The sequence below is a fragment of the Danio rerio genome, chromosome 2, assembly GCF_049306965.1.
Source record: "Danio rerio strain Tuebingen ecotype United States chromosome 2, GRCz12tu, whole genome shotgun sequence".
NCBI classification, from domain to species: domain Eukaryota; kingdom Metazoa; phylum Chordata; class Actinopteri; order Cypriniformes; family Danionidae; genus Danio; species Danio rerio.
In genome coordinates, this window is record NC_133177.1 from 15,893,623 (window position 1) to 15,911,240 (window position 17,618).

Sequence of the window (17,618 nt, forward strand, 5' to 3'; positions counted from 1 at the left end):
CTGGGATAATTGGCAATGAAGTACACCTGTGCAAGTTTACGCTGCCAATTCATTGCTTTCATTGGCCTGTTCAATACTCTTACAGACAAGCGGCTTCTGAACCGAATCCTCCCATTTCGTGGATTTCAATCAATCCACTCTATGGCACTTCCGTTCCCCTTCTCGGGAAACGAAGGGTTACTTCTGTAACCTCGAACGTTCTCCATTATGAACGACTTGTTCACTTATGCAACAATAATACAAGTTTCTGGCACCGCATCATCTCGTTGTCATATTTCTTTTGCTTTGTTTGCTGACTTTATTCAACAAAACTAGCATAAGCAGAGTGTTAAGTGGGAGTTGGTGCTACTTTGCCTTAAGGTGAATGCAGTAAGTGACTGTTATCATCAATAACGTTACCTGTTTAGCACAAAAGTTCATAAAGTACAACGTAAAACGTAAAAAAAATAAACATTACTTATAAAATGTTCTGCCATTGTGCTTTGTTTTCTTTGTTTGCCCGTTACTACACCCTTAGACAGTGCTAAAGTTCAGCATCTTCACATAGTAACACTGTCTTGACTAGTGCAGTTGAATGACATTTGTCCTGGGAGCACTGTACAAATATGGCGCCGCTATTAATGCATGCTCAGGGTCTGTATGCGATATCTAGTGTATATATCTATGACCGTCATGTAGGACTTTTCGCCATATTTTCCAACGAGATACACACACGGCTGTCAGTAAAAGACCACGCACACACACACACACACACACACACATTGCGAAATGCAGAAGTTTTTTTCTTTCCATTTGCGTTCATTAATAAATTCCATAATACTCTCACCAGTCCTTACTCCTTATTTGCGTCTAATACACCAGATTGTCACGAGGGCATGAATGAATTGTTCATGAGTTAAAGTGAAACTGCCAAACTGCAGTTAAAGTCAGGCATCCTGCTGATATATATAAAAAAATAAAGAATAAATATTAAAACCCTGAAAAATATCTTAATTGAAAAAACAAAATATATTAAGTGGAAAATACTAGTTAAAGGTCTTTTAAGTTATTTATTTTTTAACATTAACAAATGGTAGAAATAGCAGAAACATAAGAAAACAAAATGTTAACTGACCAACTGCTAAAGGTTGAGTGTCTAAAGTTTCAACTTTACACATAGCTTTTTGATGACTTTTTGATCCAGTTTTGAGCTGAAAAACATCTTTCACACTGGGCAGCAGAAATAAGGAGCTATTGTTAAGTTAGTAAAAATGTGCAGTATGGTTAGTACAAACATTTACATGATCAGATCTATTTAATCTGTGTTTGTATCATAAGACAATTATGGCTGTATCAATGTTCTCGAACCTTATTAATTTTATAATAAATTTTATAATAAAAATTTGCATAATATATTGCAAAGATTCCACCCTACTTGCCACATGGAAAAAGTACGACTGTTAAGAAATAAATAACTGCAAACTCATGTGCAAAGCTGACACTATTTATCAGAGCATTTTATCTTTCTGGGCTTTTAAAGAAGAGTTAAATATGGAAATGCCTTTAATTACATTTTCCTTCTGCCGAAAGTAACACCATTCTTTCTTTAAACTGTAATGGCCCTCAGCAACAGAATGATTTCTTACTCTTATTTAACAGACAATTAAAACAACAAAAATGTTTAGCATTTAACACCTTTTACATGACAGGTTTAGAAACTGAAAGCAGAATTGGGACATGTTAAGCGATTTAGATATCCTGGAAGAATGTATTTTGAAGTCTCAAATAGAGGACATGTCCGGGAAAAAGAAGATGTATTGTCACCCTAAATAACGAGCTAGGTCATTCTATTTAGTAAAAGGCTTTTCCTTTGCGTGTCCTCTCGCTTATCTCAATGCTACTACCAAAGTCAGATGTCCAGCGCATCTCTGAAGTCTGAAGCAGCAGAGCATTCGAGTATGTGGAGTTTCTCACGCAAACAGAACCGGGCCGCTGAGGTAAAGTCTTATGTGTGGGAAGCGCTGGTGTTGAATTGGGTATCACACTGGATGAACCACGATATGCCATGACTGACTAAAGTAAACATTTTAAATGAGGCTCGGAATTTTGTGCGGTTCATCGCCATTCGGTGCCTTGCGTTGCTTAATAGCTTATACAAAACAATGTAACTTAAAAATCGTTTCACAAGAAGTACATAAACCTGTAGATATGTGCCGTTGTTGATCACATCAGTGTGTGCTACTGTCACAATAGATTTCTATCGTAATACACGATAACTGATATAACTGATTATAAGCATCAGACTGCTTATAACGAAGATTTTTAACGAAGTCCGATATAGTTTTTTGGACTGATATCGGACCTATTTCCGTTATCAATATCGGATCAAAACATCCCTAGTAAATGGGGCCATAGACAGTGACTACGTTTACTTGGACTTCAGTCATCAAATTATTTGCCTTAACCCTCTGGGGTCTGAGGGTGTTTTGGGGCTCTGGAGAAGTTTTGAAATGCACTGACATTTGTGTTGTTTTCGGTATCTTAAAAACATATTAATGGCTAAAGTGTGATAACAATGTAAACAGCACAAGTTGGGCTACAATAATACCTAAGCAGCATGTTTGTATGTGTTTGTGTTTTTAAGAAAGAAATGTTTATGCATGGTTAGTGAAAAACTAAAATTTTGAAGTCACTGAAATAAGGCCGTGAAACACACAGAGAACATTTGTGCATAAGACTTTTGAGAACTGGATCTGGTAGTCTAGGGTTTTTGCTTCAAAATGATGTGAGAATCATCTTGTTCACCTGCTCACAGAAAACAATATAATGAATTAAAATTTTAAGTCACTTTTTGAGTGAAATTGGTTTATGCGGGAAGGTGTGAACTATTATTACTATGCAGTGAGTCACACCTGAGAAGACAAAGACCTGCATAATGAGCTGCATAATGAGCCATCAGACAGGTATGTGACTAGGAGGGAAGAGTTTCAAGAAGGAATCAGAGGAAAGTTTATTTACTTTTTTGTTTGCAGTTTATTTAAAATATATTAATCACACAAAATACCTGGTGATACACTTGTGAGAGTTAGTACACTTTATAAAACTCTGCAAACTTTTAAACTTACACATAGCAAATCTACTGATTTAAATTTTTTAATTATTTATTTATTTATTTATTTTTTGTAAATGAAGTTTTGTAGCAAAATTTGATTTATCCATTTTGAGAAATGTTGGTTATTTGACATTATTAAGACAACAACAGTCAAGTTCATTCACAATTTTATACATTATTACTTGAGCTCAGTGAAGTCCAGGAACACAATATTCTTCAAATCCAGGATATTTTTTATTTAACTTTATTTCTATAAATAGTTTATAAATAAGTCAAAAACATGCCGAAATGCAACATATTATTTTAACATTAGCCCCCTTTCTCAGTGATACCGGTAAATATATGGAAAAGTTCCGGAACGACTTTACCGGTAAGTTCAAAAAAGCGCTGTTCACACAGGTGAGAATGTTATGGAATTTTTCCGGAAAAGAGCATTCACACATCCATTCCAAAATACCAGTAATTCTGACATCATTAACCTGAAATGACCTCTAAATGGCTACTCTTGTATTTGTAAACATTTGACAACATCACAAACTCTGTGGATGGATCAGTATTGTGAACAACTTCGATGAAAACATATAGAGAAACATTTTCGCATGTCGAGATGTACATGATATGTGTGTGTGCTGGTGCTCATAGACTGTTTATGGGCACACGCAAAGCTTGAAGGTAAACAAACAACGGCTTATCATAAGCATCTTATCGATAATTAATTACACAGTTGGCATTAAGATGAACATATAAACATTATCTGACTAATTTCTAGCAGCTAAATGTGTCTGGAAAAATATTCAAAGGCTTTTATTCTCATAAATCACGCGGACGTGAATGCGTCTGACCTTTCTGATTGGCTAAAGCAGACGTCTCACGTCAGCACGTTCTAGACATGTACGCGCTTATTCCGGCAATCTTCCTTTTGCGTTCACACAGCGCAGCATCCTGGCAAATTACCGGTAATGTTACAACTTCTCTTTCCGGAAAATAGCCAGAACGAATTTAGCGGTATTTTCAAAAAGAGCTTGTTCACACATACACACCTTTCCGGAAAACTGCATGCATCACAGCAGCTTATGGCACAAGTAATCATCCTCTCATTCGGTATTCACAGTAATTATATTTAAAGAATAAACTTACAAAGGACACTTAGAAATGTAACCTTGCAAACAGGTATCCTGTGATGGGGAGCAGCGCAGGAGAAAATTGCAGGAGAAACAGTATTTCATTGTAACCGCTGGCCTTCTTCTTGACATCAGCAGAGACTCACAGATGCAAGATTACTTGATCCACTTTTGTAGCGTTTTTAAACATTTTGTGAAGTTGAAGGCGACATCTTCATCTAATAGTTTGTCGGAATGACATATACCAACATTACTCTCATTACTGAGCAAACTCGGAGTACTTCTTGTCTACTTTAGCTCTTTTTGTCGCTGGTCCATTACCTCCTTTGTTTTTACATCTGGATTTACATATGAAGCGCGTTTACTGAGAGGCGGGACCACGCTGCTGTAATGAGGCAATATAGGAGAATCTGTACACTCCTTACTTTTATACGGATTACATAAAAAGAGATAATTTGTTTTCGACTTGAACTGGTAGACATATCAAGCTTTATATAGATATCATAAATCATCATCTTTGTTGACTATTTGCCGAGTTTCCTTTCATTTTTGTGACGTGTTTTTCTTCTCGCATCTTCAGACGCTTGTAATAACAATGCCTCATGGGCGTGGTCGCATTAAAACTAATGAGATCAGACTGAGAAACTAGACATAGCATTGCTTTCTAGAAATACAGGCTAAATAAAAGCACCTTGTCAGAAACATCACCACACACGTGTCAGTTTACAGCTTCTGTGAAGATCAGACAGCCTACAGATCACACAATCTCAATAAACAACATGTAAATGTATAAATATTTCGCTAAGTATTGTTATGGAATATTTATAACTATATGATCTTGCTTTTTGGTTTTATCGATACCAGCTTTGATCTCTCTTACAAGCGGCAGTTTACAGGCGCTGCATAAGGGCGTCTTACACTGTCAATGGTGGAATACACACAGCACTGGCAAGACGTTTTATTTGTTGCAGATTTGCGTGTTGTTCCTTTTTAAAAATACCTTTTATTTTTAAAATCTCTCAAGTTAATGTTGTCTATCGAGTAACATAATCTCCCTCGGATTGGAGAAAGACTATTGACCATTGACTAAGACTGCGCAGTAAGATAACGATTTATCGTTGTACGATTTATTGCGATGCAAAAATGTCACAATATGCATCGTGGCATTATGACGATTTGATTACGATATAATGTTCGTTTTCTCTTATTAGTTGAGCTGTTTGCACGTGAGCTACGTTCCACCTGCTGTCGCACGTGAGTTCAGATTGCAGCAGCAGTAATGTAAGAAGACCAAGATGAGTGGAGTTGAAATAGAGGATGGCCCATCCTCTCAAAATCAGACGTCTGGCAACATTTAGGTTGTACAGTCATTGCTTTAGACTCGTCCGCTTTTTGACACGCATACTGGGTCAAACATAGCCTACGTTTTAAAGTCTTCACAGTGATTTACATATTTTGCACAGCGACATGGATACCTCCTAATGGTGTTAATGCTCTCGTCTTAAGTCAGTTATTTATAATTATATTTTCCATTTAATTCAAATAAATGTTTAATAAAAAAAGAAACGAATACTTAAAAAAACAAATGTGTGGACGGGTGTCATGGTGGAAAAGTGATGTCACCGGTGTTGCGTCTTAAAACCGGTATCACCGTCAACACCGTCTATCGTGGCAAGCCTAATGCAAGGATCGAGTTTAAATGTATGTGTGTGTGTTAATGTGGGAGTATAAGCAAGGATAAAGTTTATGTGCTTGTGTATGTGGGTGCATGCATGCATCAAGTTTATATGTATGTGCGTGTGTTAATGTGGGAGTATATGCAAGGATTGAGTTTATATGTATGTGCGTGTGTATGTGAATGAATGCATGCATCAAGTTACCTGTATATGCGCAAGTTTCATACATGTTTTGAACATAGTAGAGGTTTATATGCACATGTTGATAAGCAAAGTTTGATTTATATCTTTTTTTTTTTTTACATTTAGCAGACGCTTTTACCAAAGCGATTTACAAATGAGGACAAGGAAGCAATTTACACAACTATAAAAGCAACAATGAATAAATGCTATAGGCAAGTTTCAGGTATGCAAAGAAAGTGTAAGCAAAACAGTAGTAATTTTTTTTTTATAATGTAGTTAGTGGAGGGGTCAGAGAGGGAATTGCCGATTAGTAAGGAAAGTGGAGACTAAATAGTTAAGTTTTTAGTCATTTTTTGAAGAAAGCTAGTGACTCTGCCGTTCTGATGAAGGGAGTTCATTCCACCAACTGGGCAGATTGAGCGCGAGAGTTCGGGAAAGTGATTTCTTCCCTCTTTGGAATGGAACCACGAGGCAACGTTCATTCACAGAACGCAAGTTTCTGAAGGGCCTATAAATCTGCAAAAGTGAGAGAAGATAAGAAGGGGCGCAGCCAGAAATCACTTTGTAAGCAAACATCAGAGCTTTGAATTTGATGCGAGCAGCAACTGGCATCTGGAATGTGTAGCGAAGTGACATGTGCTCTTTTAAGTTCATTAAAGACCACTCGTGCAGCTGCGTTCTGAAGCATCTGTAGAGGTTTGATAGATGGGAGCTAGCTGGGAGCCCGGGTAGTAGAGAGTTGCAATAGTCCAGTCTGGAGAGAACAAGAGCTTAAACAAGGAGTTGAGCTGCATGTTCAGATAGGAAGGTTCGGACCTTTCTGATCTTGTAGAGTGTTGTAGAATGTTTATATCTTACACGGCGCCTCCTAGCCATCTGTGTTTTTTTTCATTGTCTTCTCTTCTGACACAGCTGGTTTGGTGAGGGGACAGGTTGGCTTGAACTTTTATGATGCCTCATCTTCTGACTCAGTATGTTATATCGGCTGCACCACTCTCCCGCACATTTTGCATAGCACCAAAACTATAAGTTTAACGAAACTTAAAAAGTCGAACCACTTCCACACCACTGCATTAGTCTTTTCTCTCTTATCAACTAATTCGTCTCACTCATTTTGTAGTTAAAACTTTCTGCGATAGAGCTTATTTGACCAACTGCTGAGCACTGGCAGCGTGTCTGTGATGTATGTCATCAAACAAGTGATATCACGCTCTTTCTAACAGCTGAGCACTGAAAGTCATTCAGTGAAAAATGATACAATGTATAAGATCTTATACACATATATATATATATATATATATATATATATATATATACACATATACAATATTGTGGACTGAAAGATCCACTGTAGAGCTGGACAATAATTCGATATAAATAGATTTTTTTTTCAATAACGGTGATATGATATTTAAACCTATTTCCGGTATTTCGATATGAATTTGTATATATATCGAAATATCGGAAATAGGTTTAAATATCATATCACCGTTATTGAAAAAAAATCTATTTATATCGAATTATTGTCCAGCCCTACAGTGGATCTTTCGGTCCATAATATTGTAGTGATGTTAACGTACTTTAAAAACTGAAAGAGCACTGCTGAGGACTAACTTTGCCTAATCTGCTGCTTATTAATAATTATTAAGGTAGTAGTTCGATTTAGACATTGGGTAGGATGAAGGATGCAGAATAAGATCAAACTTTAGAAATAGTAATAAACAGCCAGTATTTCAATAATATGCAGGTGTGAGAATTGCTACTTAAACATAAAATCAAAAGGGAATGCATTCAAAGTGTCATTTAATCCTGCAATTTAAAGCTGAATTATAGACATTATTGAGTGACATCCACTCTCTCTTCATCTGATTGGCTAGAGGGGCAAATATCATCTCAATTAGTGGACCAATCATGAAGCCCGCCTTTGATTCAAATGAAAATAAATATTTTGGAAATGGGAAAAGACCCACACAAAATATATAAATATATGCAAGAAAAACAGATTTTGTTTTCAATTAGGAAAACTTTGAAGTCAAGTTTCATGTTTGAGCAATTCTAAACACGTTTTCATTTTTTATTCAGGCTCATTGTCCTTCGGTGCGTGACCTCATTGTATCTTATTCTGCATTTAGTTTTTGCACATTATAATTTCACACGTTTCATTTTTTTTATTTTTTTTTTTACTTGGGCTCATATTTTTAAGTCGTGACCTCTATACATTTGGCTGCATTTTGATTCCATAAAACAAATAAGGATAGCTCCCCCAACAGTCATTGTTTACTCAACCTCCATTTGTTCCAAAACTGTTTTGAGTTTCCCGTTTCTTGAATTGAACACAAAAAATACATACTGAAGAATGTTGGGGGAAAGCTAGTTATTTCCATTGTATAGTTTTGTTTATATTTATATAATTCATTTATATTACATACTTCTTTCCATCATTCTTCAGAATATCTTGTTTTGTATATGTAGTAAATGATTTGAAAATGTTTATTTTTCCTTAAATTAAAAGGAAGTCAACAGCAACTGGAATTCCAGAGTTAAAAACAAATACAGATCAAACAAAATGAACAGCCATGGTTCTAGGGAAGGCATGTCCAATCTCAGTCCTGGAGGGCCAGTGTCCTGCAAAGTTTAATTCCAACCCCAATCAGACACACCTGGGCTAGTTAATCAAGCTCTTACTAGGCTTTCTAGAAACATCCTTGCAGGTGTGTTGAGGCAAGTTGGAGCTAAAATCTGCAGGACACCGGCCCTCCAGGACCGAGTTTGGACACCCCAGTTTAAGGCAATACACATGACTATTCAGACTGTTGTTAATGCAGTCGAAACTGTTTGTTTGGGCTGTACATTAAAAGTATTATGTTGTAATTTAAATAATGTTCAGTTTAAGTAGTAGTCAGTTCTGGTAAAGGTTTTAATAGAATAGCCACCGGTATATGTATGTCTTTATTTACTAGTTTATTTTGCTGGTGGCTAATTGACTTGAATTTCACGAATCACCAAGGACCATTTAAAGCTAAATATCTCCTTAAATGTTCTACTGAAGAAAAAATGCACCTACATCTTAAATTGGTGAGTGTCCTGACCGCAAATGATAACAGAATTTTAATTTAAAGGTGAACTATTCCTTTAAATCAAGGTTTGAAGTGACCTATAAGAGATCATAATGGCGGGATCAAAGAGGCACCCAAACACAGTGATAACTAATTTATATGTATATGTTTAATATTATTTAAGTGTAAATCTAACGTTAAACACCAACTATAAATGTGCCATCGAGACGTTTGTGTCATGGTGCAAATATGCTCACTGGCCATACAACGTGAGACACATAATCCTTTACCTCCTTTAAGGAGACAGTCACTAAAACGAACGTGTACTGCATTTGGAATTCACGTAACGTTACTGCACCGTGGAAGTAATGTTATCACGCTAATAAAGCATATCAACTGACATCGGTGAATTGAAGGGCCCAACGTGGATTTTACCTTGCATCATGGTTGCAGCACTTCATTCCTTGGTTTCACGCGAACAAACACCCTGACATGAGATACAGCAGTGATCCGGGAGCCGGCCGTTGAAGGTAAGGCTCATAATGCCCAGCACCGCACGTCCTCGTTTCTTGAGTTCCCCGGTAACGTTAACCGGTTTGGTTAGGCCCCAGGCTCCGCCGCATTAGCAGCATCCACACACGCCATCACCACTGAGGGGATGCTGAGGACAGCCGTTGAACGGAGAATGGAAGTGTGGGAGGGTCGCGTAATTACTAACCACACTATGGCGAAGGCTTTATCATTAATATTAACAAGGTCACGCCGACGTAGCTAGTAACTTTTGTGGGCCGTTTGTCACGTAACAAATTAATATGCATGAGCCAAGCCTTTTTACATAGTAGTGTTTGTTGGTTCGCAGATCCAGTAGCAGTCCATCAGCAAAGGGGTGGGGTTGCGTCACGTTACGTGTTTACTATTCATGACGTAAGCCATGCCATAGTAGGATTTATGCATTCACAGGAGGGACCCAGAATCGGAACGTTCCATGGTCTGGTCGCAAAAACGACATAGCGCCGCCTGCTGGGTGACAAAACCTTATGCCATAGGTTCCGTGCATTTTCTTTTCCTTTTTTGTTTTGAAAATAAATGGTCATTTTAACAGTCTGGATACATTGATACGACCGTAAGAACATTTATTTTAAAATGACTAATAATCAATTTCTTTTCAAATTGGATTTGTAGCATGTTTTAGAATTTAAACACAAAGTGTCCTCATAATTTTTTTTTATTTTTTTTTGCATTAGAATAATTTATTCTATTTTGCAATAATAGAATAAACAGCTTTCATATTTTATAACTGCATTTTTTATGTAGCCTACTTCAGGTTCTCAACAGTCCAATCATCAAATTCTCTTTAGAATATGTGTCGCCTCCCCTACTAACATTACAATATAAAATATGATAAAACTGACACATTGTGCTCTAAGGGGATAAACATTTGACAGTGTATGCTTTCCATAGGTATAAGTTTTTGCTCAGATTTGAGGTTGAACGACATGTCGCGTTTTCTCTTTTTTGGTGAGTGTCAAAAAAGTGTGAATATAAAATATGTAATATTCAGGAGAGAGTGGGTACAGGAGCAAGTATATTGTTTGCACATTTATTTACATTAAAGGAAAAACAACTGAATTCATAAAAAGCACAATTATAGATCTAACTTCAGTGATAATAGGCTATTAATAATACTCACAATAAAAAAATAATAAAGTCATTTAGATCACAATAGTCTCTTAGATAAGTGGATTATCCTTCATCATTTCATCCTGAGACAAATTTTGGATCACAATATTTAGTTTCCACTTCCCTTGCTTTTATTGAAATGTTTTATTATTTTAATTTGAATGGCAAGGAGAGTGATTAAATACCAAGAGGGTTTTGCAGTTTTAAACACTTAGTTATATGATTTTAACAGGCTGTGAAAATTATTCAGAAAGGACACAAAGAATGAACTTTTCAGCTGCAATGAATATGCAATGCTTGCATCATCTGAACAGGGTAAACACACCTAAAAAGAACACAATTCCGTTGGAACAAGGGTGTGATGGAACATGCTGGTTATGCTACAAAAATAAACAAATAATAACAAAAAGGAAATATGCCACCAAAAAAAGCTTTATGCTCAGATGGAGGAGGTTGACGATATCAAGCTGTTGCTCGATATGAGGATGTTGTTAAAAAACAGCAAAAGATGATCATCTGCCTGATGGAGAAAGTGAAAGCCTATACATAACATTGAAAAAGACAAACAGATTGTTACTATACAAATGAACAAAATCGTGGTCACTGGATTTGAAATCAAACCATAACACAGCCCTGGTTTCACATTAGCCTAACAGAAACTGTCAAAAATGTTGCTTTACAAAGCTCAATGACTTTACACAGGCTGAGATAAAATGCTATTGCATTTTTTTTTATATTAGCTCCTCAAAATGTCCCGCACTGATTTGTTTCAGTTGAAATTATTTAAATTCTCAATTTCAAAAACTTCTGTGATTAATACTGTAAACCTTTACAATTTTAAAATATGATTTTGATTTCATTCTTATTAATATAAAAGATATTTGTTTTGTGTTATCAAACAAATCATTTTAATTGTACTTAGTATACAGTACTATATAGTTTAGTAAATGTAATATTTATAGAGGGCTGTTTGGTGGCGCAGTGGGTAACATGTTTGCTTGACAGCAAGAAGTTCACTGGTTTGAGCCTAGGCTGGGTCAGTTGGGACTACTGTGTGGGTTGCAGCTGAAAGGGTATTCGCTGCGTAAAACATACAGTATGCTGGATAAGCTGGCTGTTCATTGCGCTGTGGCGACCCCAGATTTATGGGGACAAAGCCGAAAAGAAAATGAATGAATGAATAATATTTATATATATCCTAACAGCCAGATATACTGTACTCTTTCTTAACATCAAGGTCAGACAAAGACACATGTTGATCAAAGTGTCCTACAAAATTAAAAACAACTACAAAGATTAAAATCCTCAACAAAAAAATATGCTACAGCAAACAGGTATGACTTTAACTGAAAAAAAACTTATAGAGTCAGCATTTCTGACCTGTAGACATGAGCTGTCCTAGAGTCTTGATGCCACTGATCTCTCTCTACAGAGAAAGTGAAAGGAGCATCCCAAATTGCATGCTTATGCACCAGGGGCGGACTGGCCATCTGGCAGACCGGGCACTTTCCCGGTGGGCCGACATACTTTTTGGGCCGGGCTGATCATCGTCTTATGATCTGATCGGCCCATAAAAGGCTTAGCAGCCTATCGTTTTTTTCTACCTTATTGATTGACGCTTTTTTTCCCAGACAGACAGACCGGGCCCATGTGACAAGCGCAGAAATCGCAGGAAATACACCGGCGTTTCATTTAGCGATTCTGAAAAGTTCTCTGTTCATTCTAGTACACGGCTAAAAGCGCAAATCACGTGACCACACACATGCACACTCTCTGCCAAGAGCTGCAGTCAGTGGTTCAGTGCGTAAGCATAAACCCCAGGTGAGAGTATAGTGCATGTCAGACAGTTCATCTGCTGGATGATCTCATCACACTATAGTTGTTAAACGTGATATTGAATTCATCTTGTTGTCGCTATCTAACAACTCGTATGTCTTTTGAATCACTTGTTCTCAGTTAACTGTATTGGCTGAGTGCAAAGATAAGCTAAAATATTAATTTATGTAACCACATACACTGATTCTGCACATTGACTGATTGCTTACCTTTATCGTTTAAATTTAATGTACGTTATGCTGTTATAATGGCCATTATTGGTTATTAAAACTGATATTCTGCAAAAGACACAGGGTAAAGTTCATTCTTTTCAATGGAAATAAAAGGAGGCAGTTATATTTAAGCCCTGTTTTGTTATAAATATGCAGAGTGAAGATGATGCTCATATAAATATGCAGCTACACGAGGCTGTTTGGTGTCTGTTAATCATAATATCAAAATGAAACAAATTTGACTTATATTATGTCTTCATTGTTTAGATAGTGAAACAGCAAGCAGGATGAGGTGAATGAGGTTATAAAGTACACTGTTCCCTTTGAAGATTTACCCATGCATCAATTTTTGTTATGTTTATTATTGAATATAGGCTGAGTGAATAGTGTATTGAATAAGCTAAATTGGCTGTAGTGTATGAGTGTGTGAATGAGTGTGTATGGGTGATTTCCGATATTGGGTTGTGGATGGAAAGGCATCTGCTGCATAAAACATGCTGGAATAGTTGGCAGTTCATTCCACTGCGGCAACCCCTGATAAATAAGGCACTTATGCAAAGAAAAATAAATGAATGAATAGTGTATTTTTTAGAACTCAACAAATATCTTTATGGACAGTATACAGAAATTAAATTGAGATTAAAGTTTGTATTTATTTATTTCATATATATGGATTTTGTGTTTTATAGAATATGAGTTGATAAAAGTATTGGACGTGCATAGATAGATAGCATTTTGATTGAATTTAGTGGGCCGCTCTGGCCCAAAATGCCAGGGCCGATTATTTGCCCCAGTCCAGCCCTGTTATGCACTATTTTATGCCATTTTGTAGTATAATTAGTGTAAGTAATTCTAAAAAGAATAAGTGCACTTTAAATACCTGGATTATGCACTTATTGAACTGTTTAAATCAGGGGTCTCAAACTCAATTTACCTGGGGGCCGCAGGAGGCAAAGTCTGGGTGAGGCAGGGCCGCATAAGGGATTTCACAAAAAAAGTCCTCAAATGTCATTATTAACAGTTTTAATTATTTCTTCTGAACATGAAGTGTCCTGAACATTAATAGAACATTGAGTGAAGATTATGAACAGTTCTTCTGAACATGGCATCTTTTGCTTACTTCTTGCTGCCAGAGACTTGACAGCGCTTCTTCTCACAAATCTGAACCACATTTGGCTTTAGAGCGGAAGCAGTTGAGACCCTCAGTATGGCTTAAAGATGATCATCATTAAGTCTAGACCTGTACTTTGACTTATTGAAGTCCTAGGGAAAAAAGTGGGGGAACTCACTCAAAACTTCCATTCCCTCACCTAAAAAAAAGGCGTATATATGTATAAATAAAACACCCCCACCCCAATCCAGTCACATCAGTCTGTACCAGTCTGTATCTACCTATAATATCAATATATATAAGATGCAGGGCAGGCACGTGCACACATAGGGCTCAACCTGTGCAGAGCACATGCCCTTTTTAGTCTTGCATAGAAAGCGCCCTTCCAAAATGATCAAAAGTGCCCCCGCGACGCGACACACCCTCGGTCCCGCCCTTCAGTAGGCGCGCGATAACACTGCTCTTGAGTACGTGCGCGACAACACAGCTGATCAGAACGCGCGCGACAACGCGCATTGAGTGACAAGCGCGCTGTGTACGGATAGAATCAGCGGAGCGGGGAGCGCTCTCTCTTCCCGCTCCGCTGATTCTGTCAGAGTACAGCGGTCGGCGCGGGCCACAAAATATTGCACTGAGGGCCGCAAATGGCCCGCGGGCCGCGAGTTTGAGACCCCTGGTTTAAATGAAGTGTGGAATGTTGGACACCACCAACTCAATGGCCACTGCTTTGCTCACATAGGACTTCAGGCTTCTGGACAAGGATTACTTTATTTATTTTGGATTGTGAAAGCAAAATTCTCCTACGAGAGTGATTATGGTGAATGCAGTTATAAACATGGCAGGTATTATTTAGTAGTTTGGTCCTTAATTTCACTAATTTGGCAACCTTCAAATGTCATCTGAGAAATGGTTTGAATTTCCGCTTATTAAAAAAAGTTAGTGTTCCATTTGGGAAAAGCATATACTACGCAGTTGAGTGTGTAAGTGCATAAGTACATAGTGCATAGTGTATAGTGTGCTATTTAGGACACAGTTAAAGTCCCCTCTCAAGAGGGATCTGGATGCAGGCTCGGTGCAGCTGCAGGCTCAGGTGCATGCAATGCGTTTAATGTGCACACCTAACCCCACCCCTCACTGTGATGCCACTGGGTAATTTCTACTATTCGGTGCCATTTGTGTACCCAAGGTATTATATGGTACAGAATATTTTAAAATGCATAACGCTTATCTGATACGATTACCCCTTTTCCACAATATGACACAATGATACGTGCTTAAAATAAATGACATTAAAAATATTTACTCGGATTTCAATGCAAGTAGCCAGTAACCCAGGTCATGTGTGCTCATGTTCAGTTACAAATATTACTTAGAAAAATCTAATAAATACTATACTTTTCATTGATGTTGTATTGTCATATATATAATACATCTAACCAAATGTGTTTTGTTTTTTTTAATAAGTAAAATATATTAATAAAATCTTTAAATAAATGTTCCTGAAATGAATGCCCCCCTGTTAGTTTAATTGTAATGCCCATAAAAATTTTCAACATTTCATAGTAATAAAACGTTCACACTGTTACCCATTTTTTTATAAGACAAAACAATCAGGGCTGGACTGGGGCAAAAAATCAGCCAAACCGGCCAACTACGTTCAATCAAAATGCTGTCTATATGTGCATGTCCAATATGTTTATCAACTCCTATTTTATAAACACACAAAAGCCATATATATATATTAAATAAATAAATAAATACAAACATTAATCTCAATTTAATTTTTGTATACTCTCCATAAAGATTTTTGTTCATTTGTGAAAAAATACACTACTTTTTCATTTATTTTCCTTCGCCTTAGTACCTTATTTATCAGGGGTTGCCACAGCGGAAAGAACTGCCAACTATTCCAGCATTTATTTTATGCAGCAGATGCCATTCCAGCCACAACCCAGTATCGGAAAACACCCATACAAACTCATTCTCACACACACACACATACTCATACACTACAGCCAAATTAGCTTATTCAATGCACTATTCAATCAGCCTATATTAAATAAAACATAACGACTGCCTGCTGACGCATGAGTAAATCTTCAAAGGGAACAGTGTACTTTATAACCTCATTCACCTCATCCTGCTTGCTGTTTCACTATCTAAACAATGAAAACATAATACAAGGAAATTAATGATATAATGTTATAATATTTTTAATATTATTATTAAAAATAATAATAATAATAATATTAATAATAATAATAATAATACAATGATAAAAACTAATACCACCAAATTTACAGCAATATATCACAACCTCCTACTTCATTAGGTTGACATAAAATACTTTCAACACCCCATTAAAAAATAAAAAAAATCAACATCATTCACCAGATCATAATATTTATACTCCATTAGTCGGCTTTTTACAAAAGCTCTAAACAAGTTCAAAGGATGAGTATTGCTGTCAAACAGCATTTTGTTTAGTCTTATCAACCATTCTGCCAGTTTTGCCTTACCTAATAGGAAATTTGTTAAACAATTATTATCTTATTTAAAGCTGTCACAATCACCAGCGATCACTACTCCATAGATCGCTGGATCTCCCTCACAAATACTCATGGACTACAATTCCGCCATTTCTGGACTACATATTCATACATGCACTTCGCCCAGACACACATGCTTCCTTATCTAAACTGATTACATTCACACCACCTAGGATTGTCAGAGACTGATTGCACACACTATTTAAGCCACACACCTATTCAGTTTGTAAGTAGCACTACAACATGTTTTCCTTGTCTTGTTTACCCATGTTTAGACCTAGCCTTGTATTCTTGTATTCTGCCTGCCTTTTGACCTCTCACCTGTAACTGACTACGATTCTGGACTGCCTACACATACCCGTTTGTACCTGTATTGACCATTGCTTGCCTGACGATGAATAAATCTACATTTGGATCTTACCTCAGTTGTATGTGTCACTCCCCAATCCCGAAGAAGCGGGATAAACCGAGGAACTACGCAAGGATTATGTTTGTGGACTTCAGTTCTGCCTTTAAAGAGCATATTGTAGGTTAGACACTCCAGTGAGACAATGTGTGTAAGAGTAAAGTAAGAACTAGATTTTTTTTTAAATAAACTTTAAAGTTTATTATTAAGCCGTTTGGAGTCGTTTTTAGTCACGGAAATTTACTTCCGCATTTGAAAAATCGCCAGACCGGAAGTGACGTCGGATGAGGGAGTTCACGCATATAAACACTATGAAGACAACTGATCGCGGTGCGAGTTTGGATGCCGAGATAAGATATTCTGAGAGACTCACACAAATGACAGACCACAGCCATACAATTATAAGCCTGTGGACAGACCAGCAGACAGAACAGCAGTCAGAGAAGTGTAATTTAACTATTGTGAGGGAGAACAGAGCAGGTTTATGGTGAGGCCAGTATTGGCTTACAGACAGATATGTAAGATAACAAAATCTTATTTGGCAACAGCAAAGCTAGTATTGATCATCTATAAGTATTAATACTTACCAGTAACTTCCAGCACTTCCAGGGCTAATCTGAAGAGGGGCATCAAAAAGGCCAAGCACTGCTATAAGCTTAAGCTAGAGGAGCACTTTTCCAACTCTGATCCTCGGCGC

At 37.0% G+C, this 17,618-nt stretch overlaps 1 protein-coding gene across 5 annotated transcripts in view; it reads right to left on the reverse strand.

Moving 5' to 3' along the window:
- sgip1b (SH3GL interacting endocytic adaptor 1b) overlaps positions 1-9,796 on the reverse strand; it is a 150,828-nt gene extending 141,032 nt beyond the window's left edge. For all 5 annotated transcript variants that reach the window (XR_012391076.1, XM_017351458.4, XM_073924050.1 and 2 more), the window contains exon 1: positions 9,563-9,796. Coding sequence is in view for 4 of the 5 variants with exons in the window: in XM_017351458.4 (XP_017206947.1) it covers positions 9,563-9,572 (10 nt within the window). In the remaining variant the exon portion in view is untranslated. The remainder of the gene's footprint in view (positions 1-9,562) is intronic.
- Positions 9,797-17,618: the final 7,822 nt, after the last annotated feature.